Source organism: Myotis nattereri (genome assembly GCF_964212035.1).
Source record: "Myotis nattereri genome assembly, chromosome: 9".
Taxonomy (NCBI): domain Eukaryota; kingdom Metazoa; phylum Chordata; class Mammalia; order Chiroptera; family Vespertilionidae; genus Myotis; species Myotis nattereri.
In genome coordinates, this window is record NC_138084.1 from 33,966,722 (window position 1) to 33,994,473 (window position 27,752).

At 40.7% G+C, this 27,752-nt stretch overlaps 3 protein-coding genes and 2 pseudogenes across 7 annotated transcripts in view; 3 read left to right on the plus strand and 2 right to left on the minus strand.

Moving 5' to 3' along the window:
• Window positions 1–474: 474 nt before the first annotated feature.
• LOC308525413 (non-histone chromosomal protein HMG-17-like) lies at window positions 475–1,446 on the minus strand (annotated as a pseudogene). Its single transcript has 2 exons — window positions 1,170–1,446; window positions 475–533 (listed from the first exon to the last, which is right to left on the minus strand). The product of its transcript is annotated as a non-histone chromosomal protein HMG-17-like (transcript).
• Window positions 1,447–2,710: 1,264 nt separating this feature from the next.
• LOC308525603 (parathyroid hormone-like) lies at window positions 2,711–3,163 on the plus strand (the record flags this gene model as incomplete). The annotated part of the gene is made up of 2 exons (XM_081100370.1): window positions 2,711–2,796; window positions 2,914–3,163. The coding sequence occupies 2 exons, from the start codon at window positions 2,711–2,713 to the stop codon at window positions 3,161–3,163; spliced, it is 336 nt and encodes a 111-aa protein (XP_080956496.1).
• Window positions 3,164–9,632: 6,469 nt separating this feature from the next.
• Window positions 9,633–10,604, minus strand: LOC308525414 (non-histone chromosomal protein HMG-17-like; annotated as a pseudogene). Its single transcript has 2 exons — window positions 10,333–10,604; window positions 9,633–9,691 (listed from the first exon to the last, which is right to left on the minus strand). The product of its transcript is annotated as a non-histone chromosomal protein HMG-17-like (transcript).
• Window positions 10,605–11,888: 1,284 nt separating this feature from the next.
• Window positions 11,889–12,342, plus strand: LOC308525415 (parathyroid hormone-like; the record flags this gene model as incomplete). The annotated part of the gene is made up of 2 exons (XM_081100241.1): window positions 11,889–11,977; window positions 12,237–12,342. The coding sequence occupies 2 exons, from the start codon at window positions 11,889–11,891 to the stop codon at window positions 12,340–12,342; spliced, it is 195 nt and encodes a 64-aa protein (XP_080956367.1).
• An 8,331-nt stretch (window positions 12,343–20,673) lies between these two features.
• The window catches only part of BTBD10 (BTB domain containing 10), a 63,159-nt gene continuing 56,080 nt past the window's right edge, over window positions 20,674–27,752 (plus strand). For 2 of the 3 annotated variants that reach the window (XM_081098891.1, XM_081098892.1), the window contains exon 1: window positions 20,674–20,849. The gene's annotated coding sequence lies outside the window, so the exon portion shown is untranslated. The remainder of the gene's footprint in view (window positions 20,850–27,752) is intronic. The other variant, XM_081098893.1, reaches the window with a different exon arrangement.

Here is a 27,752-nt window from a genome sequence, read left to right on the forward strand (position 1 = left end):
GTTGTATACTAGAGCTGGAGAAACAGTTTTACTGCTGAATATTTATTCCCTTTAATAAAGATTTTTTTTCACTTTCTATTCTGAGAACTGTACATGAATTGTAAAAAGCTGATTTTTGAGCTTTTTCATGATATTCTTGAAAGAAGCTTGTCTCTATTAGGAATAGGAAACAAAGCAGAGATGTCTGAAGTCACTAGGTGAATGTGATAGAGCCAATGCTCCCATCTTCTTGCTACAGTGCCTTTTTAAAAATAACATAAACCAAAATTGAAGTATATGTATTTATTGCTCCATCAATAGCTTTATATCACACAGTGAAAATAAATGTAGTAGATTATATTTCTTACAACAACTTTTTTTTTCAAACTGAATCCAGCTTTATTAAAGATACTTTTCATAAACAATCGTGGTATTTCAGGCAGGATATGGACAGACAATCGTTAACAGTATACAACAGCTTTCAAACTCCCTTCTTCAATGAGCTACCAAAATCACAAAGCCACCACAAAACCCAGTGAAGTCTTCATCTGATGCTGTGAATAGGGAAAGTTTAGAGTGAGGGTTGACATTTCACATGGAGCATGTTGTGTAACAACTTTTCACAAGCCGACCCTGACTTTCAGGAAATGAAATAAAATGGCAGAGCATATCAGTAGATCCACAATCTACAAAGGAACTGCTGCTCTTTAGAGGGAGGCCATCTCAGTGGTGACACTGGAAAGCTCAGATTGCCCAACCGACTGGAAATCAACTTTTTGGGGGGTCAGGTCCCAATAGGTCTCTGGGCTTAAGAGAGCCAAAGTCTATGCTTAAATTGGAGAGGAAGAAAAGGACAGAAAAACAAATTTTAGTTTCCCACACGACAAGGTGTTTGTGCCAAGATGGCTAATGTGTGACAACATCAAGAGATCCCTGCTCCCAGGAACCAAGAGGAAGTTTCTCAAAACTAGAAGGGAAAGGTATCTCCCTTCATGGCAGTGCAGCTTTGGAGACATTTTAGTAGTACTATATGTCCTTCCCCCAAAATAACAATGAAGTGTTCTCTGTGCTAACAACATAGCTTAAAAAAAAAGTAAAACAAAATTCTGCACTTTTATAAAACTTGATAAAAAATAGTATTTCAAATTGTACAGTCACCAGAAATACACAGCTATCAAAAATGCACACACTTCTCTTGGCATCTCCAGCACCTTCAGCTTTCTGTGCCTGGTCTGCTTGGCATCTCCATTTTCTGCAGGGCTATTCCCATCTTTGCCAGCATCAGCTCTCCCTTTTCCCTTTTCGGACCTTCTCTCCCTTCTTTGCAGGGGCCTTTTTAGGCCTGGGCTCTGGTTTAGGAGGAGCAGGTTTAGCTGATAACCTGGCAGATCTTCTCTATGGTTCGTCCTTCACCTTGGCTTTATCTCCTTCACCTTTAGCATCCCCTTCAGCCTTTCTCTTGGGCATGATGACGATGGTGGAGGGAGGTCGGACCAGGACACAAGGGTGAAGCTCCCTGCGGGCTTTGCTGGGTCCTGGTTTGATCGCACCTCCTTATATAGCTCTATTTCCTATACTACTTCCATATGATGCCACCACTTCAAAAATAAATAAAGCCATTTCCCTTTAAAATATGAGTGCATTGTGACTGTATGTGTATGTTAAAACAGAGAACATTAAGCATTAAGGAAAAGCACTTCTATCACAATAGGCTTTGCAATTACTGAAGTGCAGATTAAGATAAGACTAGTCTATTTTGAGATGAAAAGCTTCATGAACGAAAGAGGAAAGTGCTAACAATTATACTCAGACAGGATAGTTTTAAAAGAAGCTGAAGAAAAACAAACAAGCATTTTATATGAAGCCAAAGCTCTAAATTCTTATAATTAATTAGATGATTTTTAATAATACTTTGACACATTTTTAAATGCTAAAAGTATGCATTAATTTAGTAAAATTATCTCTAAATCAGAGACTATTAATTTGGTACTTATGGTTATTATTGCAGTGCCTGAAATGACGTTGACTTATGAAAAAGAAATTTTCTAAGTAAATAAACAGTGCTAATAATTTACCTAAGTAAGAGAATAATTCATTTTCCAAACAAATTATAAGAACTTAGTCATAAGCAGCATAAATGTAGGAGAAAATTCTAAAAAGTAAGCATTTTTATTCCTCATGTGGCTTAAAATTCATATATTAAACTTGCACAAGAACTCTCAAAAAGATCCCTAAAAAATAAAACTAATTTACCTAGAAACTAAAACTAATCTAATTTCTAAGTCAAATTATGTGTACATATAATACACACTAATGCATCTGTAAAATAAAAAGGTTGGCCCTACCTGTTTGGCTCAGTGGATAGATGTCGACCTGCAGACCGAAGGGTCCTGGGTTTGAATGCAGTTAAAGGCACATGCCTGGGTTGTGGGCTTAACACCCAGTAGAAGGCATGCAGGAGGCAACCAATCAATGATTCTCTCTCATCATTGATGTCTCTATCTCTCTCTTCCACTCCCTTTCTTTCTGAAATCCATAAATATATATTTAAAAACAAAAAAGAAAGAGCCTGATTCCAAAAGTCCTCCCTGAAAACCAATGCAACTAGTTGCTGTACCACTCTGTGTACAGTTGTGTAATTATAAATGTAAACTGCTAAAGTTAATTATATAGTGTGGAATAGTAAAAATATATTTAAATGCCTGCCTTTTGCTTTTTCTTTTTATTGAAGATGATGTCTGCAAAAGAAATGGTTAAAGTAATGATCGTCCTGTTTGCAATTTGTTTTTTCGCAAAATCAGATGGGAAAACCCTGCAGTAAGTACCATTTCTCGTTTTGCAGGGCTAGGACTTGGGGATTGGATTTTTGGGGCTGCCATTATGATGGGAAGTGGAGAGCTAATGGAGTGGCTTCTCTGTTTCTGTTCCCGACAGGAAGAAAACTGTGGGTGAAATACAGCTTATGCATAACTGGCGTCAACATCTGAACAAGAAGGAAAGGCAGGAGTGGCTACAGAAGTTGCTGCAGGAAGTGACCATGGCAGGTGCTATGGTTCCCAAGGATGATGTTTCCAGGAGGTCTCTAAGAAAGGAAGACAATGTCCTGGTTGAGAGCCATGAAAAACGACTTGCAGAAGCAGACAAAGCTGATGTGGACGTATTAACTAAGGTTAAATCCCAGTGAAAACACATCTATCCGAGCACTGCTCCAGTCAGCCGAGGGCAACAATACTTACCTGCTGTTAATGTTTCCACCCTCTATTATGATTACCAAGCTCCAATATTTCTACTATTATCAAACTTTACATGTAATCCATTGCTAGCCATGATAGCTATTATTTAATTGATTATTTTGATTTTATTTTTATTCAAGAGTCTTTTAATTATTCTCTTTCTGTGCCAGGAGGGCTGCTTATTCTTTTTAAAGTATGCTATTGCATAATTTATAAAAGAATAAAATTGCACTCTTTAACCTCTCTCTCATCTCACAATGCAAAATAAAAAATTAATGATCATGATTCTAAAAAAGTGATGTTAAGTATTTTTCACTTGTTATAAGAATATCATTTTGGTTATAACTAATACCAACATGTTTATATAAATGGATCATGACTAGGAAGAACAACAGAAAATGGTTTTATTTCCAGTTTTATTGAAAATTAATGGACATACATCACTATATAAGTTAAAGGTGAACAACATGATGGTTTGATTTACATATATTGTGAAATGATTATATATTGAACATCATCCTTTCAGTAATATTATCAAAGTACCAGGTCCCCAAATCTTAGTAGCTAGATACTTCTGTCCTCTTCATTTCAGGAAAGATAATGAAATACTCAGCAAGGGAGAAAGTGATCTGAAACTTGAATGCAAAAGCATTTGCCTATGCACAAACCTACTGATCATATTTCTAGTCTGAACCCCAAATTCCATGGACTAGAGTTTTTGTATGTTTTAGAATATAACTTTATTTATTTGTCATTTGACACGTATCTATTTAGGGTCCATTACTTGCCATGTACTGTATTAGGCACTGGGCATACACCAGCAAGCAAAATAGACACAGTTCCTATCTTCATGGGGCCAATAATTTAGTATGGAAGACAGACATTAATTCATTAATAACTTTGATAAGTGCTCTAAAAGAAAAGCACAAGATACATCAGGAGTGTAAAATACACAGCCCTGATCTACTTAGGTCAATACTGTCCAATACAACTGTCTGTGATGATAGAAATGTTCTGTGTTCTATGCTGTCCAATACCATAGCCACATATGCAGTTAAAATGTGACCTGTGCCCAGATGGTCTCATGCAGCCACAATCCCCACAAGTTTTTACAGCCAGAAGTTATGGGGACTTCTCTCCCTGGTACTGGAACTCTGTTTTGGGAGGCCTGAGGTGGTGCTATGACTCCTTCACTCCTCAAGGGGGGGCTTCACAACCAAGATATCCCTCCTGATTTTTATCCACCACACAGGAGTTCTGTGTCTCCGCCCCTCCTACCAGTCTCCATGAGGCTTCCTCTTAAATTCCTTAGTTATAGTACTCTCAGTCAGCTAGATTTCAGAATAATGGTTGTTCTGTAATTTTAGTTCAGTTGTAATTTGATGTGTTTATGGGAGGATTAGGTATCACATTTACCTATGCCACCATCTTGACTAGAAGTCCTTTACTTTTATTATTGTACTGGAGGCCTGGTGCATGACATATGTGCACCGGTATGGTCCTTAGGCCTGGCCAGTGATCAGAGCCGAAGAGGGCCTTTGTGTTTCCCGCTGGGGCCTTCCTTCACCAGTTGCTAGCTGGTGCCTTTCTTCATTCCGTGCCGCCCCCTGGTGGTCAGCACATGTCATAGTAAACAATCGAACTCCCAGTCTCTGTGTCGAACTCCCAAGGGACACTTTGCATATTAGCCTTTTATATATATAGATATACAAAAGCATCAATAAAACATAAATGTAAATTTTCAAAAATATATAAAAAGTGAACGCCATTACTCACTACTGAGATTATGAAACAGAATATTGCCAGTATCTTAGAAATTCCTTGTTAGCCCTTCCTCAGTCACATCCATCTTCCTCCTGGCCTCCTTTTTATATTTATCATTATTCTCTTCTCCTTTCTCTTTTCTTTCCTTCCCTTTCCTTTCCTTTCCTTTCCCTTCCCTTCCCTTCCCTTCCCTTCCCTTCCTTTCCTTTCCTTTCCTTTCCTTTCCTTTCCTTTCCTTTCCTTTCCTTTTCCTTCCTTTCCTTTCATTGCCATTTCTTTTGTTTTCCAGTTTCACTCAACTTTTTCTCACATGTCATGTTTTCCAACATGTTTATCAACCTGGTTCATATGTGCAGACACATTGCAGTCTGTCTCTAACACTTCTGAAATTAAGTGATATTTGCCTACTAGAGAGGACTCCCCAGAGCAGGACTAACAGATCTCTCTCATTCAGGTACTATTCAAGCTTGGACTGGCTCTTTACATGGTCTAAGTCACACCTTGGCAATGGTAGGAGAAAAAGGGATAACATGAAGCCTGGATAGGACCAGAGCTAAGAGAACTGATCAAATTCTGTGACTTTAGTTGGGGGATAAGCTGCTTAAATGAATCCTAGGAACACCAAGAGCATTCAAAAGGGCCTTGATGGAATACATGGAGACCAGGGTGTGGCCATATTTGAAATCAGATAGGTGGCAGCATTATGCCTCCATTAGGTTTTGGAGCAGGTCTTCCATCATCAGATGGGGAACACAAGAATCCAGACGTGAGCAAAGCAGCTGCAAAGGGCGAGGCAAATGAAAGTCAAGAAGACTGGAGTTCAAAGAAGGGATATCTGTTAGTTTCTAGGGGGAAAGTGAGGGAGTAAGAATAAAAATGACTCTGGAGTCATAAAGACCTTTGTTGAATTCCGTTTTCTTTACTTTCCAAAGCTCAGTGTCCTCATGTGAAAATGGGGATAATGATTGTATTTATTGAAAGGATTGCTAGGGAAACTAGGTGGAATAATATATGTAAAGTCTACATATAGTTAGTGCTTATCAAATGTTTTATTTTTGCAAATTAAATGCATGAACAAAATGTAAGTTATATAAGGGTTTAAATTATTTCACTTTCGAAGCCCTTAAAATTCATTGTCTACTAAGAGCATTTTCTCAAAGTATTTTTAACACCTTTAAGCAAAGCACTATATATATATTTTTTAAAGATGACCAGTACTGATGTGGAAGTTAAAAATGGCTTGTAAAGTATGAATAACATAACATGATTCATTTTAATCCTCAGAATAACTATCAATAATATGGTTATAGACATATGCTTATTTTCAGTTTTTTTCTTTTTTTTTAATTAAATCTTTATTGTTCAGATTATTACATTTGTTCCTCTTTTTTCCCCCCCATAACTCCCCTCCTCCCAGTTCCCGCCCCACCCTCCGCCCTCACTCCCCACCCACTGTCCTCATCCATAGGTGCACGATTTTTGTCCAGTCTCTTCCCGCATCTCCTACACCCCTTTCCCCCCCAAGAATAGTCAGTCCATTCCCTTTCTATGTCCCTGATTCTATTATAATCACCAGTTCATTCTGTTCATCGGATTATTTATTCACTTGATTCTTAGATTCACTTGTTGATAGATGCATATTTGTTGTTCATAATTTGTATCTTTACCTTTTTCTTCCTCTTCCTCTTCTTAAAGGATACCTTTCAGCATTTCATATAATCCTGGTTTGGTGGTGATGAACTCCTTTAGCTTTTCCTTATCTGTGAAGCTCTTTATCTGACCTTCAATTCTGAATGATAGCTTTGCTGGATAAAGTAATCTTGGTTGTAGGTTCTTGGTATTCATCACTTTGAATATTTCTTACCACTCCCTTCTGGCCTGCAAAGTTTCTGTTGAGAAATCAGCTGACAGTCGTATGGGTATTCCCTTGTAGGTAACTGAGTTTCTTTCTCTTGCTGCTTTTAAGATTCTCTCTTTGTCTTTTGCTCTTGGCATTTTAATTATGATGTGTCTTGGTGTGGTCCTCTTTGGATTCCTTTTGTTTGGGGTTCTCCGCGCTTCTTGGACCTGTAAGTCCATTTCTTTCACCAGGTGGGGGAAGTTTTCTGTCATTATTTCTTCAAATAGGTTTTCAATATCTTGCTCTCTCTCATCTTCTGGCACCCCTATAATTCAGATGTTGGTACGCCTGAAGCTGTCCCAGAGGCTCCTTACACTATCCTCGCATTTTTGGATTCTTTTTTCATTTTGCTTTTCCGGTTGGGTGTTTTTTGCTTCCTTGCATTTCAAATCATTGACTTGATTCTTGCGCTCCTCTGGTCTGCTGTCGGGAGTCTGTATAATATTCTTTATTTCAGTCAGTGTATGCTTAATTTCTAGTTGGTTCCCCAATATAACATCGAGGGTCTCATTAGTTTTCTTGTAGATCTCATTAAGTTTATCGGCGGCTTCTAAACAGTTCTTGAGAGACCTTAAAAGTGTGGTTCTGAACTCTATATCTTCCATTGTCAATTTTGTCCTGTTTCTTTGTCTCTGCATTTTGTTATGCTTCCTTGGTGCACCCCCTAGTGGTCTTTGTTCGCCGTCTTATAGTTAAACCTTGATTGTTGTAGCTAATACCAGGGAGGGTTTGACCTCCAGGCCAAGTGGCTATGAGAATCAGCTGTGTCAGCAGTGAGAGAACTTCTGTCCTCTAGGGAGGTGCTAATCTAGCCTTTGCCTGAGGCTATCCGGCAAATGCCTCTGTGCAGGGCTTGGGCGGGGCGGGTCGCACAGGATCAACAGGGTGGGCTGGAGAGAGCAGTTATGGCGGCTCTCAGTCCTGTCCCCAGGGGCTCTGCCTCTCTGAGTCCCAGCACCCGCTGCAAAGCTCAGAGAGAAAGCTGCACTCGCTCTGACCAAAGCCAGACAGTCCCGCTTCTCCCGTTTGAGTCTGGGTCCCTAAAGACTCGCCTGTATCTGGAGCTCAGAGTCTGCGACTCCCTCCCAATTGAAAACGCCAACCGCGCCCTCCGCCGCCAGCCCGCTCCGCGCACTCCGCACCTCAGAATTTGACTTCAGCACTGCGCCTCCTCTGAGTGTCCGTATGCGTTTCTCTTTCCTCCTAGTTGTAGGACTTCCACTCAGCCAGTGTTCCTGTGGTTCTGGGTGATGTCCGTTCCGTTTTTTAGTTTCACTTTTGAAGTAGTTGTTCAAGGCAGCAAACTCCCGCGTTAACCTATGCCGCCATCTTGGTTCTCCTCAGTTTTTATTTTCAATGATGATGTTATACTTAAAATGATGACTTCACCATAAATGATTGAAATCATTTTTTTAATAATACAAATTCATTAACCCAGTCAGAATTCAGAATTGCAATTTAATATTTGTTAGAAATCTGTGCATAATACTTTTTCCCTGCCATACTGTGTTCCTGTTAATATATAATGATCTAAATCTTAAGAAGAATGGGCACCACCCAATGGGGTTGTCTGTTGTTCTGTCCTATACTTGTGATCCAGAAAATTGGGAGTGATATCATCTGTAACAACATAAAAGTTTCTCTTGCTGAGAGGAAGACCTACATATAAAAGTCACCCTTAAGCGTCTACAATCCAATTCATCAGCTTTCTCAAGGTTACTCAACTTTAAGAGAGTACCAGCTACTAATATACCTGAAAGGTATTATCCTAAGACATTGTGTGGTGAGTAATCTTCACTTTCTCTTTCAAATCTCATATAAGATATTTGTTATAATCTAGGTATTATTTAATGTGTATCATTTCCTATAAATAGTATGCTGTTTGTTTAAGTTAAAATGTGAAAGGAGGGTTTGAGTTATGTTTCATATAAAATGCCACAACACAAAATAAATTTATGTTACTAAAATACTCTGAAATCATTTATTTTTGTGATGAAAGTGTTTTGAGAGGCCTTGCTTTTTCAAAAATTTATCTGAAATTACACACAAAAAATTATAATTTGGCATCATATGCTTTAATGGTATCTTACTGAAATTTTGAAGTAAAACAGACTAATGAGGAATAAAACATTCTGATTTAAATAACCAATATACATTTATGAAATTAAGTTAGTAGTTCATTTCTTTCTGCAGAATATCCTTATCAAACTGTTTGTTTTATGACTCATGGAGAACTCAAGTTGTATACTAGAGCTGGAGAAACAGTTTTACTGCTGAATATTTATTCCCTTTAATAAAGATTTTTTTCACTTTCTATTCTGAAAACTGTACATGAATTGTAAGAGTATTTTACACCTGATTTTTGAGCTTTTTCATGACATTCTTGTAAGAAGCTTGTTTCTATCAGGAATAGGAAACAAAGCAGAGATTTCTGAAGTCACTAGGTGAATGTGATAGAGCTAAGATTAGACACCAATGCTCCCGTCTTCTAGCTACAGTGCCTTTTTAAAAATATAACATAAACCAAAATTGAAGTATGTATATGTATTTGTTGCTCCATCAATAGCTTTATATTGCACAGGGAAGCTTCATATTGCACAGGGAAAATAAATGTAGTAGATCATATTTCTTATACTATTTCTTTTTTCAAACTGTATCCAGCTTTATTAAAGATACTTTTCATAAACAATCATTGTATTTGAGGCAGGATATGGGCAGACAATTATTAACAACATACAACTTTCAAACTCCCTTCTTCAATGAGCTACCAAAATCAGAAAGCCACCACAAAACCCAGTGAAGTCTTCATCTGATGCTGTGAATAGGGAAAGTTTAGAGTGAGGGTTGACATTTCGCATTGAGCATGTTGTGTAACAACTTTTCACAAGCCGACCCTGACTTTCAGGAAATGAAATGAAAATGGCAGACAACATCAATCTGTAGATCCACAATCTAAAAAGGACCTGCTGATCTTTTGAGGGAGGCCATCTCAGTGGTGACACTGGAAAGCTCAGATTGCCCAACCGACTGGAAATCAACGTTTTTGGGTCAGGTCCCAATAGGTCTCTGGGCTTAAGAGAGCCACAGTCTATGCTAAAGTGGAGAGGGAGAAATGGACAGGAAAACAAATTTTAGTTTCCCACACGACAAGGTGTTTGTGCCAAGATGGCTAATGTGTGACAACATCAAGAGATCCCTGCTCCCAGGAACCAAGAGGAAGTTTCTCAAAACTAGAAGGGAAAGGTATTTCTCCCCATGTCAGTCCAGCTTTGAAGACATTCTATTAGTACTATATGTCCTTCCCCCAAAATTACAATGAAGTGTTCTGTGTGCTAACAACATAGCTTAAAAAAGAAAAGTAAAACAAAATTTTGCATTTTTATAAAACTTGATAAAAAAATAGTATTTCTAACTGTACAGTCACCAGAAATACACAGCTATCAAAAATGCACACACTTCTCTTGGCACCTCCAGCACCTTCAGCTTTCTGTGCCTGGTCTGCTTTGGCATCTCCATTTTCTGCAGGGCTATTCCCATCTTTGCCAGCATCAGCTCTCCCTTTTCCCTTTTCGGACCTCCTCTCCCTTCTTTGCAGGGGCCTTCTTAGGCCTGGGCTCTGGCTTTGGAGGAGCAGGTTTAGCTGGTAACCTGGCAGATCTTCTCTATGGTTCGTCCTTCACCTTGGCTTTATCTCCTTTAGCATCCCCTTCAGCCTTTCTCTTGGGCATGATGGCGATGGTGGCGGGATTTCAGAGCAGGACATGGGGGATGCCGCAGCGCAGCGTCTTTGCTGGGTCCGGGGTCGATCTCTGTTTCTCATACTGCTCTGATTCTTATACCACTTTTAAATGATGCTACCACTTCAAAATAAATAAATAAAGCCGTTTCCCTTTAAAATATGAGTGCATAGTGACTCTCTATATGTATGTTAAAACAGAACAGTAAGCTTTAAGAAAAAGCACTTCTATAACAATAGGCTTTGCAATTACTGAAGTGCAGATTAAGATAAGACTAGACTAGTCTCTTTTGAGATGAAAAGCTTCATGAACAAAAGAGGAACGTGCTAAAAATTACACTCAGACAAGATAGTTGTAAAAGAACCTGAAGAGAAAAAAAAAATGACAAGCATTTTATATGAAGCCAAAGCTCTAAATTCTTATAATTAATTAGATGATTTTTAAATACTTTGACACATTTTTAAATGGTAGAAGTATGCATTAATTTAGTAAAAATATCTCTAAATCAGGGAGTATTAATTAGGTATTTGTGGTTATTTATGCAGTACCTGAAATTACGTTGACTTATGAAAAATAAATTTTCTAAGTAAATAAACAGTGTTAATAATTTACCTAAGTAAGAGAATTAGTCATTATCCAAACAAATTATAAGCACTTAGTCATAAGCACCATCAAATGTAGGAGGAAATTCTAAAAATTATGATTTTCATTCCTGTGGCTTAAAATTCATATATTAAAACTTGCAGAAGAACTCTCAAAAAGATCCCTAAAAAGGAAAACTAATTTACCTAGAAAGTAAAATTAACCTGTCTAATTTCTACGTCAACTTATGTGTATAGAAAATACATACTAATGTATCTGTAATGGCTCAGTAGATAGAGTGTGGGCCTGTGGACTGAAGAGTCCTGGGTTTGATTCCAGTTAAGGGCACAGCATGGGTTGCGGGCTCAACCCCCAGTAGAAGGCATGCAGGAGGCAACCAATCAATGATTCTCTCTCATCATTTATGTTTCTTTCCTTCTTTTTTTTTTTCATCATTTATGTTTCTATCTATGTCTTCCTCTTCCTTCCTTTCTGAAATGAATAAAAATATATATATTTTTAAAAAGAGGCTGATTCCAAAAGTCCTCCATGAAAACCAATGCAATTAGTTGCTGTACCACTCTGTGTACAGTTTTATAGTTATAAATGTAAACTGCTAAATTTAATTATATAGTTTGGAATAGTAAAAACATTTTTTAAATACCTGCATTTTGCTTTTCCTCTTTAGTGAAGATGATGTCTGCAAAAGTAATGATCGTTAAAGTAATGATCATCATGTTTGCAATTTGTGTTTTTGCAAAATCGGATGAGAAACCCATGAAGTAAGTACCGTTTCTTGTTCTGCATGGCTAGGACTTGGGGATTGGAATTTTAGGGCTGGCTTTATGATGGGAAGACAAGGACTGATGGAGTGGCTTCTCTGTTTCTGTTCCCTATAGGGGGGAAACTGTGGGTGAAATACAGCTTCTGTATAAGCTGCGTAAACATCTGCAGAAGTTGGAAAGGCAGGAGTGGCTACGGAAGTTGCTGCAGGAAGTGATCCTCGGAGAGTCTACAGTTCGTAAATGATGTTTCCCACAGGTCCCTAAGAAAGGAAGATAATGTCTTGGTTGAGAGCCATCAAAAAAGCCTTGCAGAAGCAGACAAAGCTGATGTGGACGTATTAACTAAGGTTAAATCCCAGTGAAAACACATCTATCCGAGCACTGCTCCAGACAACCGAGGGCAACAATGTTACATGCAGCTAATGGTTCCACCCTCTATTATGGTTACCAAGTACCAATATTTCTAATATTACCAAACTTTACATGTAATCCATTGCTAACCATGATAGCTATAATTTAATTGATTATTTTGATAAAAGAGTCTTTTAACTATTTTATTTCTGTGCCAGCTGGGCTGTTTATTCTTTTTAAAGTGTGTTATTGCATAATTTATAAAAGAATAAAATTGCACTCTTTAACCTCTCTCTCACCTTACAATGCAAAATAAAATTTAATGATCATGATTCTAAAAAAGTGACATTAAGTATTTTTCACTTGTTATAAGAGTATCTTTTTTTTAAAAAATATATTTTATTGATTTTTTACAGAGAGGAAGGGAGAGAGATAGTTAGAAACATCGATGAGAGAGAAACATCGATCAGCTCCCTCCTGCACATACCCCACAGGGGAAGTGCCTGCAACCCAGGTACATGCCCTTGACCGGAATCGAACCTGGGACCTTTCAGTCCGCAGGCCGACGCTCTATCCGCTGAGCCAAACCGGCTTTGGCAAGAGTATCTTTTTGGTTATAAGTAATACCAACATGTTTAAATAGATCATGACTAAGAAGAACAACATAAAATGGTTTTATTGAAAAATAATGGACATACATCACTATATAAGTTAAAGGTGTACAACATGATGGTTTGATTTACATACACTGAGTGGCCAGATTATTATGACCACCCTATCAGTACTTCATTGACACTTCCAAAAATAATGAATATTGAAAACTTCCTAAGCAAATACCCTCAAGGTTTTATTATTACTACTAGAGGCCCAGTGCATGAAATTCATGCATGGGAGGGGGGGTCCCTCAGCCCAGCCTGCACCATCTCTAATCTGGGACTGCTGGCTCCTAACCGCTCACTTATCTGCCTGACTAACTGCCCCTAACCCCTCTGCCTGCCTGATCACCCCTACCGCTTCTGCCTGCCTGCCTGATGCCCCAAACTGCTCCCCTGCCTGCCTGCCTGATCACTCCTAACTGCTCCCCTGCCGGCCTGATTGCCCCTAACCACCTCTGCCTTGGCCCCCGCCACTGTGGCTTTGTCTGGAAGAAGTCTGGTCTAATTAGCATATTACCCTTTTATTAGTATAGATTATTTGCATAACTAATTCACTTCATTGTACTGATGGGGTGGTCATAATAATCTGGCCACTCAGTGTAAATTGTGAAATGATTATATGTTGAACATCATCCTTTTAGTAATATTATCAAAGTACCAGGTCCCCAAATCTTGGTAGCTAGATACTATTGTCCTCTTCATTTCAGGAAAGATAATGAAATAGTCAGAAAAGGAGAAAATGATCTGAAACTTGAATGCAAAAGCATTTGCCTATACACAAACCTACTTATCATATTTCTAGTCTGGACCCCAAATTCCATGGACTAGAGTTTGTGTATGTGTTAGAATATAACTTCATTTATTTGTCCTTCGACACGTATCTATTTAGGGTCCATTACTTGCCGTGTACTATATTAAGCATTGGACATACACCGGTAAGTAAAATAGACACAGTTCTTGTCTTCATGGGGCCATAAATTTAGTATGGAAACAGACATTAATTCATTATTAACTTTGATAAGTGCTCTAAAAGAAAAGCACAAGATACATCAGGAGTGTAAAATACACAGCCCTGATCTACTTAGGTCAATACTGTCCAATACAACTGTCTGTGATGATGGAAATGTTCTGTGTTCTGTGCTGTCCAATACCATAGCCACATATGCAGTTAAAATGTGGCTTGTGCCCAGATGGTCTCAAGCAGCCAAAATCCCAGTAGTTTTTACAGCCAGAAGATATGGGGACTTCTCTCCCTGGTACTGGAACTCTGTTTTGGGTGGCCTGAGGTGGTGCTATGACCACTCACTCCTCAAGGGGGGGCTTCACAACCAAGATATCCCTCCTGATTTTTATCCACCGCACATGTGTTCTGTGTCTCCGCCCCTCCTACCCGTCTCCATGAGGCTTCTTCTAAAATTCCTTAGTTATGGGACTTCCAATCTGCTAGATTTCAGGTAGTTCTGAATGAAGGTTCTTCTGTAATTTTAATTAGTTGTAATTTTGATTTGTTTATGAGAGGATTGGTATACCACATTTACCTATGCCACCATCTCTACTAGAAGTCCTTTACTTTTATTATTGTATATACACAAGCAGGTATAAAACATAAATGTATATTTTCAAGAAAAAATACAAAATGAACACCTTTTCTCACTGCTCAGATTATGAAACAGAATACTGCCAGTAGCTTAGAAATTCTTTGTTAGCCCTTCCTCAATCACACCCCTCTTCTTCCTGGCCTCATTTTTATATTTATCAATTATTCTATTTTTTTTCCTTTCCTTTTCTTTTTTTTTCCTTTCTTTTTAAAATCTGCTCCCAAGGATATTTTTAAAGAGATTAAGGCAGAGAGACAGAGAGAAAGAGATATGAAAGAGAAACATTTATCAGTTGCCTCCCCTACACACCCAGCTAAGGTTTTCTTGCTTCTCTTGCTTATCTTTATAAAATGTCAAGATCCCTTAATTAGATGAATAGTCTAAAATCATTTTTTTGTTTTGTTTGTACTCACCTGAGGATATTTTTTCCATTGCTTTTTCTGAGAGGATAGAAGGGAGGGAGAGAGGGAGAGAGAGAAACATTGATGTGAGAGAGACACATCAACTGGTTGCCTCCTGCACACACCCCAATTGGGGACAGAGAGCAAACCCCAGAACCTAGGTATGTGCCCCTGACCGGGAACTGAGTCTGAGATCTTTCCATGCGGAGGCTAATGCTTAACCACTGAACCACACTGGCCAGGGCTCTAATATAATTTTTTAAATGTATACTTTTGTATAACATGGACTCTGTCTTTCTAGCTCATGATATATATTTTCTCACTGTCCACTATAGCTAATCCCTGCTCCATATGTTTAGGTTTTTGTTAGTGTTTAACATAAAGGTACTCATTTCTGAATTAGTTAGTGTGAACAAATTGCTGTGACAAAAGTATAGCCACCTAAATTAAATAGAAGTTGGTTTCTTGTTCACATAACAGTACTGGAATGTTACATTACTGGGCTGGTTAAGAGGTCAACAGGGTGGCTAGGAACTCAGTTTCTATCATTATAACCCCAGGACTGTCTCCATTCCAGTTAGTTGAAATTAAAAATTTAGAAATGTCATGGGGGAAGTTTTTACCGGGTAGGCCTGGGAAAGGTGGCACCATCTCTTCATATTTCAAATAGCTTAGGGCCCTCACAACCTAAATGACCAGACAGACGACCAGTCACCAGGAAGTGTATGGAGCACCTCTTGGTTCCTCCCCTGAGGCCCACAGGCTCCTATCACAGCAAGGCTGGCAGCAGGTGGGTGGGCAGGGCGGCGGGGGGGGGGGGGGGGGAGCAGGGTGAGGTAGGCACAGCAAGGTCGTTAGCCTCCAGCCCAGAGAAAGAGAGAGGCGGGGCCTGATTTGCAGGTGCTGTGGAAGTTGTGGATCAGGCCCAGAGACAGGCTGGGAGGGAGAGATAGCTGTCAGCGGGGCCATCCTGGATTTTCCAGAAGAGCCAGTGGCTGCCTAGGAGGCAGAGCTTTTGATGCTGACTGGCATAGAAACTGACCAATCAGAACCTAATCTGGGTGAACTGCGAGGACAATTAGGCCAGCAGGGGAGGGCAGTTGGGGGCAATCAGGCTGGGAGGAGAGGGCAGTTGGGGGCTAGATCAGGCCGCCAGGGAGGGTAGGTGGAGGCGAGATCAGGCTGGCAGGGGAGGGCAGTTAGGGGCGATCGGGCCGGCAGGGGAGAGCAGTTGGGAGCAATCAGGTTGGCAGGGGAGCAGTTAGCATGATCAGGCAGGCAGGCAGTGGTGTTTAGGGGCAATCAGGTAGGCAGACAGAGGCAGTTAGGGGTGACCAGGCAGGCAGGCAGGTAGAGAGGTTAGGGGCAATTAGGCAGGTAGGGAGAGGCAGTTAAGGGTGACCAGGCAGGCAGGCAGGTGAGTGGTTAGGAGCCAGCGGTCTCAGATTGCAAGAGGGATGTCCGACTGCCGGTTTAGGCCTGATCCCATAGTCAGACATCCTCCAAGGGGTCCCCGATTAGACAGGATGCAGGCTGGGCTGAGGGACCCTTCCCCCCCGCCCCCATCATGCATGAATTTCGTGCATCGGGCCTGTAGTTGATTATAATATAGTCATACTTTATATTGTAATATTGTAATGGCCTGGGGCAGCTGGAAAATGTAGTCTCTGGTTGGGTAGATATTTCCCTGTGACAACTCTATACTGTTTTCCATACATGGTATGCCAATTTACATTCCCACCAACAATTTACAAAGGTTCCCATTTCTTCATATTTGCTGCTCATTGTCTTTTTGATAATAGCTATTCTAACAGGTGTGAGGTGATATCTCATTGTTGTTTTTTAAACTTTATTTATTTTTGTTAATCTTCACCTGATGATATATTTTTCCATTGATTTTTAGAGAGGGTGGAAGTGGGGGTGGAGAGAGAGAGAGAGAAACATGGATGTGAGAGAGACACATTGATTGGTTGCCTCTCTCATCTCAATCAGGGGGCAAGGCTTGAACCTGAAACCTAGGTACATGCCTTGACCGGGAATCAAACTGGACACTCTTGGGTGCACAGGCTGATACTCTAACCACTGAGTCACATAGGCCAAGACTCATTGTTGTTTTGATTTGTATTTTCCTAGTGATTACTCACATTGAGCACCTTTTCATATACCTGTGGGTCATACATACTAATACATGTCTTCTTTTGAGAAATGTCTATTTAAATACTTTGCCAATTTATAAATAGGGTGGGTTGTTTATTTTGTTTTGCTATTGAGATGTGAGTTTCAGACATTTTAAAAAGTAAAACAGCCCTAGCCGCTTTGGCTCAATGGGTAAAGTGTCGGCCTGCTGACTGAAATGTCCCAGGTTTAGTTCCGGTCAAGGGCACATGCCCAGGTTGTGGGTTCCATCCCCAGTCGGGGCATGCAGGAGGCAACCAGTCAATGATTCTCTCATTATTGATGTTTGTATATCTCTCTCTCTCTCTCTCCTTTCCTCTCTGAAATCAATAAAAATATATTTAAAAAATAAAACAGTATAAAAAATGGGACCCAAAGAGTTAACTGTGATATGCAATCCAGTAGCATAGCTCTTTGAGGTATAATTTACATAAAATTCACATATTGTATGCAATGATATTTAGCATTTATAAAGTTGTGCCACTATCACTCATCTAGTCTTTACCATCACTTCAAAAGTTTTCTTGAGCCTATTTGCAGTTAATCTTTGCTCCTACTCCTAGCCCCAGGCAACCATGGATCAGCTTTCTATAAATTTGCCTTCTTTGGTCAGTTCATCTAACATCCTTATACAACATGTGTGAATCATATCTCTTCTTTAAGGCCCCAGATCAAACATCCTCCCCTTTCATTCCTCTTTCCTGCACTTTCTTCATCTCTTAAGAGTAATCTTTTTTATCTCTGACTCCCTATAACACAAATCATTTTCCTTTTATTTATCACTTAATTACATAAGTCATTTATGTCAGTAGAACCTGTATATTAATAATGTTTGTATCTCCCCTAATGTTCTTACCCAGGGTCTTAGCCAATATTTGCTGAAGAGTACTTTTTGTGTGAATATTATTTTCATGTTCCTGCCATTAGGTGGCAGTGCTCAAATCTTACAGTACAAAGAAATCCGAAATTTTAATGCAAAGAGGATTCTGTGTCTGTGATTTATCATTAATTTGTTGAGTTAGTATTTAACCATAAGTCTACCTTATCCTCTGCTGTGAAACTATCGTGAGTTAGCATGTTATGAGGTGCAATGATACAGACAACCAAAGAAGCTTGTTTGTTCATTGCTTCTACATGAAACATTTTTTCTCTTAAATTGGAAATTCCGTATTGACCTCTTTGGTACATGCATTGATATTGTGGGAGGAAGACTTTCATTAAGGGTCTGAACCTTAGCTTATTCAGTTAGCATTTACAAATTATTGTGCAGAACAGTTTGTGATGGTGTGAATCAATGGCATTACCTACTGGATATATAGCTGCTACCCATGCTTCCAAATTATAAAGGTTTGAAACGTTAACTTTCCTTTTAAAGCAGACAACACTGGAACTTTATCTCTCTCTCTTTCTCTCTCTTTAAGGAAAGAGATGAACTACTAGTATAAGTCCCTCACAGCAAGATAAAATAATTTGACTGGATTCTGTCATACAACAAAGTCTCTGTATTTCATCTGAAATTTCTTGCTGGTATAATTTTTCCAGAGTTTTCTGAAAAGTTCCTAAAACTTGGGTTAGCACTTGTGAATTATGCTAAGCGGAGCACTTGATTGGCCCACAGCAGGGTTAGAACTACTTTTTGTTTGTTTTCTTATTAGGTGTTGGGTTTATTTGTAGGAAGAGTAGGGTGAGCCAAATGAAACTATAGTATACATAAATATAGGTAGTATTATGAAAAGAATGTGTCTAAAGCAGTGGTTCTCAACCTTCCTAATGCCGAGACCCTTTAATACAGTTCCTCATGTTGTGGTGACCCCCAACCATAAAATTATTTTTGTTGCTACTTCATAACTGTAATTTTGCTACTGTTATGAATCGTAATGTAAATATCTGATATGCAGGATGTATTTTCATTGTTACAGCTTGAACATAATTAAAGCATAGTGATTAATCACAAAACAATATGTAATTATATATGTGTTTTCTGACGGTCTTAGGCGACTCCTGTGAAAGGGTCGTTTGACCCCCAAAGGGGTCACGACCCACAGGTTGAGAACCGCTGGTCTAAAGGGAGATTGGTGGAAACTATATAGTGGATTACCAGAGACTTTTTTTTTTTTTTTTTTTTTAGAAAATGATGGTTTCTATTTTGATATAGGGAAATATTTCCTGTTTGACAGACCTCACTAACCCTAACTTGCACTATAGAATTACCTCCCTGGATCTTATCTTACAGAACAAAATTCTGATTGTTAATCAAGATTGGTGACGTTTTTGTTGCCTGAGGATTTAAAAAAATTTCTCCATGAGATTACCTGTCCTACAACATTCCTGCTTAGATTGCTCTTCTTTCTTAGAAATCTTCAAAGATTACTGACAATTTCCAATGTCGCAGAATGTTGGCAATAATAACAACCTGCTATAGTGGGACAATAACCTGCTTCCCTTAGGTAAGGACTCTGATATCGAGGTGTCCTTAGAGGAGGACGAGAATGTTTACTGTCCTACGTTGCTCACGTTCAACTGTTCATCTCAGTATACATGTTGCTTGGAAAACACTTTGGTTTTTCACACACGAGGGAGTCTGGGAGTTTTTTTTCTTTTTCTTCCGAACTAAACAAAGATTCAAAGTTGTTGTTTTTTAAACCAAATTCTTCCCGCAAAAATCCGTTTTCAACCCGAATTAACTCCAACCAGGCTCTCTTCTTTGCTACCTCAGCTTGCAAAGCCCCTCCCACTCTTCTAAAAACTGGGTAACTCTTACTCATCCTTCCAGATTCCGCTCGAATGTCCCTCCCTGGTGGAGACTTCCTCGACGTGGCAGGTAGAGCCGGTTACTCCCTCCGTTCCCACAGCGAGCAACTCGGCACATGGGATTATCACCCGTGTGGGATTATCTGTTTTCCGGCGGTAAACACCCCCCTTCCCCCCGCCCCACGCCTCGGGTGTGAGCCTCGAGGGTGGAGACCGTGTCTTTTTACTTTTTCCGTTTTAACAGTCCAGCGTTCAGCACATGGTGGGTAAAGTTGCGCGACTGCAACTATTACTCGGCGACTTTCTGCCCACAGGGAGCAATACCGCATCCAAGTTACCCGACCGGCGGCCGACTGACTGCAGGAGTTCCCGCGGGCACCCCGGTTCCCGCCAACCCAGCGTTTAAAAACAAACAGCTGTGCACGTTCGGGAAGAGAGGGTGGCCCTCACGACGACCGCCGCAACAAACTCGGGATCCCAGCGGTATTTCTGGGCTGCTAACGAGGTCCGCTGTTCTCTCAGGGCGATAAGAAGTCCAAGGAAAAGACTTGGGCTTCACACTAAGGGGGAGCACGGGGGCGTATAACGCTGATCGCAGCCACGCCTCCCCCTTGGCAGCACCAGCCCCCAGACTGAACGCCCACCGGCGCTGCAGCTGCCTGAACTGTCGGAGCACTCGGCGCCCCGCCCACTCCTGGGCGGCGAGCAGCCATTCTCGCGAGAACGCAGCTCAGTCTCGCCTCTTTGAACTGCGGGTTCTCGCGAGAAGAGGATTCGGAGCCGGCCAGCAACCTGCCGGGCGGCTCTAGCAGCCGCGGCCGCCCGAGTGGCCGTCCTCACCGACACCTCCGGAGGGGTCCAGTTGAGGAGGAAGCGGAGGTGTCACTGGCCCGGGCTTCTGCCTAGGCCCTTCGTGGACGCTCACGGAGGACGACAGGTTCGGGGGTGACTGGGCGCCGCTGGGGAACTCGGTGGGGGCGGTGCCGGAGGCTGGGCTTGGCGGGGGCGCAGGAGGAAGGGGGAGGAGGGCGAATCTGGGCTTGAGGACTGGGCTGCTGTGGCTACCGGTGGTCTGGGCGGCGCCGACCCTGCCAGGGGACCGAGGGTGGGGTTCTGGGCTCCGGTCGCTGGCGCCCAATTTTGAGAGGCCGGGCTGGGGCTTGGGTCCGGCGGTGCTGTTTTTGGGCTGGAAGCCCGGAGGCCTTTCCCCGGGGGTGACGGGCGGTACCCTCATCCCTCTCTCCCGGGGCTGAGGAACCCCGTGCCCCGCCCCTTTTCTGTCGTCCCCGGGCTCACGCCGCGACACCCGGAGGAGGGCGCATCACAATCGGGCATAAGGTGGCAAATAGTCTCCCTTTGGGCGAGGAGGAGTGAGACCCCAATGATGTGTTGCGTGCTTTTAGGCTGTAGTAGCATCACGTGTGGTAAAGGTTTTTGGTTTTTTTTTTTCTCCCAACACTTGCACAGAAAAACTTCTCTTTTCCTTATTCAGAGGCAAGCGTCCTAACTCCCTGTATCTTCTGGAATGGGGTGCGGGGAGGTGAGACCTCACTTGGTAACTTGTCATGTGGGGGCAGTGTGACCACCCTGGTCCTTCAGATTTCGTACTTGCCCCTGCTCCCCAGTATTTTGAGTCCATGAGGAAAAGACACCAGTCCAGACATGCTAAAGATAGAGCCTCCCTCACCTGTTTGTCACTTGGTGTACTTAGCGTGCAAAAATTATTTAGTGTATCCTGAAGCGTCTTTATGTTTTTTGTTTACATTTACAGTCAATGAAGCAGCATGGTATATTGATTTTATGTGGACAGTTGGGTACCTTCCTTCCCCACCCTTCCACTACACAAATCTGATCAAAATTTTTTAGAGAGGAGGTTAGGGATACATTTTGAATGAAATAGACGGTAAAAGTTGAAATAAGAGATAATATAAGGAATGAAACCGGGAGGGCCAACAAATATTTTCTGTTTTGGATAGCCCAGTGGTCGGCAAACTCATTAGTCAACAGAGCCGAATATCAACAGTACGACGATTAAAATTTCTTTTGGGAGCCAAATTTTTTAAACTTAAACTATATAGGTAGGTACATTGTTATTAACTTAATTAGGGTACTCCTAAGCTGGCCTTTGCTAAAAAAGTCCTCAATCTGATTGAGGTACGTTTGCTGAGGTCGACCCCTTCCAACTCTCCCATCCACACTCGTCTCATATACTTGTTTCAGATAGACCAGTGTGGATGGGAGAGTTGGAAGGGGTCGACCTCAGCGAACTACCTCAAAACAATGTAGCTCCCCCGCGCTGCGTATCCCGCTGCCCGCCTGCCCCGGGTCTCCCATGGCCTGACCCACTGACACCCCCCACTTCTTGTAACGCCACTTCTTCAAAATAGACTCTCCCAGGCCGAAAACGGACTTCTGCGCATGGGCGAGAAGTTTCAATCGCACGTATGCGCGCCTGCACGTGGTGTTTTGTGGAAGAGCCACACTCAAGGGGCCAAAGAGCCGCATGTGGCTCCCGAGCCGCGGTTTGCTGACCACTGGGATAGCCCATCCAGGACTGAAGTACAGGCATTGAAAATGAGGGCCGCAAGTTGTCATTTCAGTAAAAGCAGAAAGCAGTAGAAAATACCTGGGAAAGGATTTGATGGTGGATTCAGGCTGTTAAAAAAGTGTGAGACTTACTTTTAAGGTCTAAATGTGTTTCATAAATGTTTCTGACATTTCTCAGTTTGTGACCTAACTGCTCTGGTTATACAGAAAGAGAAAGCGGGAAGGGAGGGCCTGAAGCATTGAGCTGGTAAGAGGAACCGTGGAGTAATGTAGTGTTCAATCAGGAAAAGCTTTGGGTGTCTCAGAAATCCTTTTGAGTTCTTCCACCTGTTTTTCCTCACTCCCCAAAAAGCTTTCAGGTGGGCCTTTTACTTTCTGTATTCCACCCTTCCAGCAGTCTGAATTTCTTTCTCACCCTTCTAAGCCTTATGAAATTTTAAAATAATTAACTATGAAGTTGCAAACTGCTATGGTCTGTTTTGTGGCTTTTTACATTTAGGTGACTTGGCTGAAGTGTGGAAAATATTATGTACCCTTTCAAAGAAATTGTTTATGAATAGCAAACTCACATGCCTTCAGGTACTAGGCAGATGAAAATGAAAATGAGTGAAATGCACTAGAGAGTTTATGCCTCATCTAAGAGGGACATCCAGTTCTCAGGCCCACTTGATTAGTGCCCTACATGAATATGGGGCCAGAGAACACAGGAAATCGAGATTTTTGCTTGAAGCCTCTTGATTTAAAAAAATATTGACCATGAATTAAAACACCTGAAAATAGCTTCATGTGTCCCAACCAAACCCAAAGCTGTCAGTAGTTGTATCCTGTTCTCCATTTTAGGACCTCTTTTTTTTTTTTTAAAATATATTTTATTGATTTTTCACAGAGAAGAAGGGAGAGGGATAGAGAGTTAGAAACATCGATGAGAGAGAAACACTGATCAGCTGCCTCCTGCACATCCCCTACTGGTGATGTGCCCACAACCAAGGTATATGTCCTTGACTGGAATCGAACCTGGGACCCTTGAGTCCGCAGGCCGACACTCTATCTACTGAGCCAAACCGGTCAGGGCTAGGACCTCTTGATATATGTGAGAATTAACAGTTCACAACTAAAAAAAAAAAAAAAAAAAAAAAAAAAGATTTAAAGCAAGTATGCCAATTCGTTTGGAATTCAAACCTAGGAGGACTTGAGAAAAATGTCACGTCTAATGAAAAAAGCCCTGGTCAGGTGGCTGTGTTGGTTGGAGCGTTGTCCTGTGCACTGAAAGGATTATGGGTTCCATTCCCTGGTATGGACACTGCAGGAGGCAACCAATTGATGTTTCTCTCTCTCCCTTCCTCTCTAGAATTAGTGAAAGTATGTCCTCTGGTGAGGATTCAAACAAACAAAACACTAGATAAGTTTAACAGTCGAGTTTAATAATCTTTAAATAAAGTAGGGCAAATTGAACTGGTCCTTATTAACATTGATTTTATTTTATTGATTTCAGAGGGAAAGGGAGATCCAGGAGAGAGAGATAGAAACATTAGTGATGAGAGAGAATCATTGATTGGCTGCCTCCTGCACTCCCCACACTGGTGTCAAGCCTGCAAATGCCCAGACCTGGAATTGAACTGTGACCTTCTGGTTCATAGGTCGAGCTCAACCTCTGAGCCATGCCAGCTGGATCTTATTTATTAACATTTTAACTGGAAATAACCGAAAGAAGAAAAAATTTCAGTATTTATAATTTAATAACTCAGGGTTCTGAGCAGAGGTAAATTAAAGGTATCTTCTAAGGAAATTGATTTATTGAGAAACCCTTAATTGTACTTGCAATTAATATGTAAAATTAAATCCAGGAGACCCTCTTCTACTTAGCTATGATTTTGAATGTTTAATGTTTGCTATACCATCCACATTTTCCCACTAATTGACTGTTACTGGAAGCAATTTTGAATCCTTGGAAATTCTTCCATGACTCGTGGGATCGGAGGGTGGAGAGAAGGGTCATCAGGATGGAAAGAAAAGGGATGGGGAGAGTGTGATGTGAAGCAGACACTCATGTGTCTCTCTTAATTGTCCATTAAAAGATTGAATTAAAGTATTTTTTCTTGTACTTTGGTAAATTAAACACAGTGCCATATATATATAGTAGAATTTAATAATATTTGTGGAATTGAACCATGGTGGGTTAAGCCACATTTACTTATTAGTATGAAGTACTTTAATTAATTCATACTTAGTCGGACTGTGGGGAATGGGAATATAGTGATCAGACCTAAGAAAGAAGTGGACTGTAGGATGCAGAAGGCAAGGTCAATGTCTTCTATTGGGGTGTAAGGGTGAGAAAGGAGGCTAGGTGAGGGAAAGAGTTTTGAAAAGGAAGATAAAATGGTTAAATACCTTTCTGTCTACATTGCAGTTTTACAAAGAGCTCTACTTTTTACGACTAGATTGATCATAACTAATGCAAAGGCTATACAAAGAACATTAGTTTTTAGCCAGGACTACTTTGGGGAGTTTGCTGCCTTGATTTTCTTTTTTAGCCTAGTCTTTACAGGTCAAACTAGTCTAATATTTTCATCCAATCCCTGCCTCTCTGGTATAGGAAGTGAAACAGGAGCAGATTATGTTTGAATTTGTTGTATAGTTATGGAGGTTATATTTGTTTAGGGGGAGCCATCATTTCCCTCTCTGCTTGTTTCTACCATGACTTGTAAACTAGGAAGTTCTTTCTGATAAGTATCTTTCCCCCTTCTTTTTACCCCCTCAGATCGCTTCCTAAGGGAGAATTAAATGAGGTTAGGAGGAATTGAGTATGCTTTTTTGCACAGTGCCTTCTGGCTCTATTTTGGAGCTCCCAATTCTTAGGATATGCATTTCTTTATTACTCTAAATGGTAGATTTATTTGAGCAGACTGGACCCTGTAAGGAAGAAGCAAATGCTTCTAAGTTTAATTTACAATTGAAATTAATTTGGTAACTGGTTTCAGCCATATTTTTATCTTCATCTGACTCCTTTATTATGTTGTTTCTTGGTTGGTTGTGAACCCATCGTAATGGAGGTAAAGGTTGTTATAGATGTTCATTAATACACTTAGAATTTTTTATTCTTCTTGGATAGAATGTTTATGAGGGGTCAAGCTAATGTTGGTTTGCTGTGGTTTAGTTTAGCATCCTTGAAACTGTGACCTACCTTGCTAAGCAGGTGTTAATATAGAATTCAGAGATAGAAGGTAAGCAATCAGCATTCAAAGAGATGTTTTCTAGGAGAGGATTAAGAGGTTGGCAAATGTTAGTTGCAGGTTGTGGGAATATAATGAGATGAGTACAGTAGTCCCCCCTTATCTAGGGGGATACATTCCAAGACCCCCAGTGGATGCCTGAAAGCTCAGGTTGTAACAAACCATACACACGCATGCACACACGCACGCATGTGCACATGTGCGCAAGTGCATACCTGGCTGCATGTTTTCTGTTCATGTCTTCCACCCATAGAGTTAATGCAGTTTCCATCTTAACTAAGCACTTATCATGTACTGTGGCCATCATTTGCAGTATGAGGTGTGACAGCATGAATTTCCTTTTCCTTCACAATTTCATGGCTAGAAGATTTCATTTTTACTGTAGATTTCAGCAACCTCAGCATAAGTTTTTTTTCTTCTTATTGAGAATGTTCACTTTTTCACTTAAAAAGTACTTTATGGCTTCTCTTTGGTATATCTGAATTGCCAGCATCACTATTCTTGTAGTTTGGGGCCAATATTAAGTAAAATAAAGGTTGTTTGAACACAAACACCAAAATACAGTCACTCGGATAATCAAGAAGGCTATTAGTAACTGATTAATGGACAGGTAGTGTATACAGTGTGGTTGTGCTGGACAGAGGGATGATTCACATCCCAAGGATGATGAGAGATTTCATTACACTACTTAAAACTTATGAATTTCTGGAATTTTCCATTTAATATTTTGGACTGGGTAGTGATTGAAACCATGGAAGTCGAAACTGCAGATAAGGGGAGGGAGGGGGCTATTGTACTTGAAAAGAGGAAAGATTTTATGTCAAATATGTGATCTTAAGTCACAGTAGATTTCTGAAGATTGTAATATGCTGAAAGCGATCTTTGCCTTTAAAAGCATCTTTCTTTTATATATATTTAACTTTATTGTTGAAAGTATTGTAGATGTTTCCTTTGTTTTTTCCCATTGACTCCTCCCCCCACTCCACCCTACACCCGCCCCTCGCAGGCATTCACCACTCTATTGTCTGTGTCCATGGGCTATGCATAGCCTCCTATATAATAAACGCCTCATATGCAAATCGACCGAATGCTGAACCACCACTCGCTGTAATGCGCACTGACCACCGGGGGCAGACACTCAATGCAGGAGCTGCCCCCTGGTGGTCAGTGTTCTCCCATAGGGAGAGCACCACTCAGCCAGAAGCCAGGTTCATGGCTGGTGAGTGCAGCTTCGGGGGCGGGAGCCTCTCCCGCCTCTGAGGCAGCGCTGAGGAGCAGTGAGCTGAGCGGTAAGCAGTGAGTGGGCGGTGGTAAGAAGCAAGGGCTCTCGGACTGTGAGCTGGCAGTTAGCCATCCCCCGAGGGGTGCCAGGCTGAGGGAACACCCCCCTCCTCCCCCCCCCCCCCCCCCCCGCATGAATTTTCATGCACCGGGCCTCTAGTATGCATTTAAGTTCCTTGGTTAATCACGCCCACCCATCCACTCATCCCCCCCTCTGAAATTCGTCAGTCTGTTCCATGTAAAAGCGTCTTTCTTTATCCTTAATAGTTTATTTTTCTGTTTAAAATATAAAATATCTGATAACTTGATATTTATTTTTATCTTTGTAGTTGAGTGATCTAGTAGTATTTTTGTCACAAACTGAAATTAAGAGTATTTGGGGATGAGATTCTGTCGTAGTGAATCTCTGATTGTAATATTACTTGATTAGAAACTATGAATAAAATTGTAATCATACTTTTCTGCTTGGAATACCTTATTTGGGATCATTTAGATCTGGGTTTAAAGCCAACTTTTAACTTTATGACATAAAAGTTACTTAACCTTCCTGAGCCTTTATTTCCTCCCAGGAAAAGTGGAGATATAACATTATTGTTAAGAGTTTAAGAATGAAATGAAATAAAATATATAAAAGTGCTATGTAAATAGTAAAATAAGTATAACTTGTTAACATTTTGTTCTGATTTATTCTTAGAAAATGGTATTCTTGCCAGTGATCTGAAAACACATATATCAAGTAAATTTACATGTAGCTGTTTCATTTAGAGGGAACAAATTTAAAG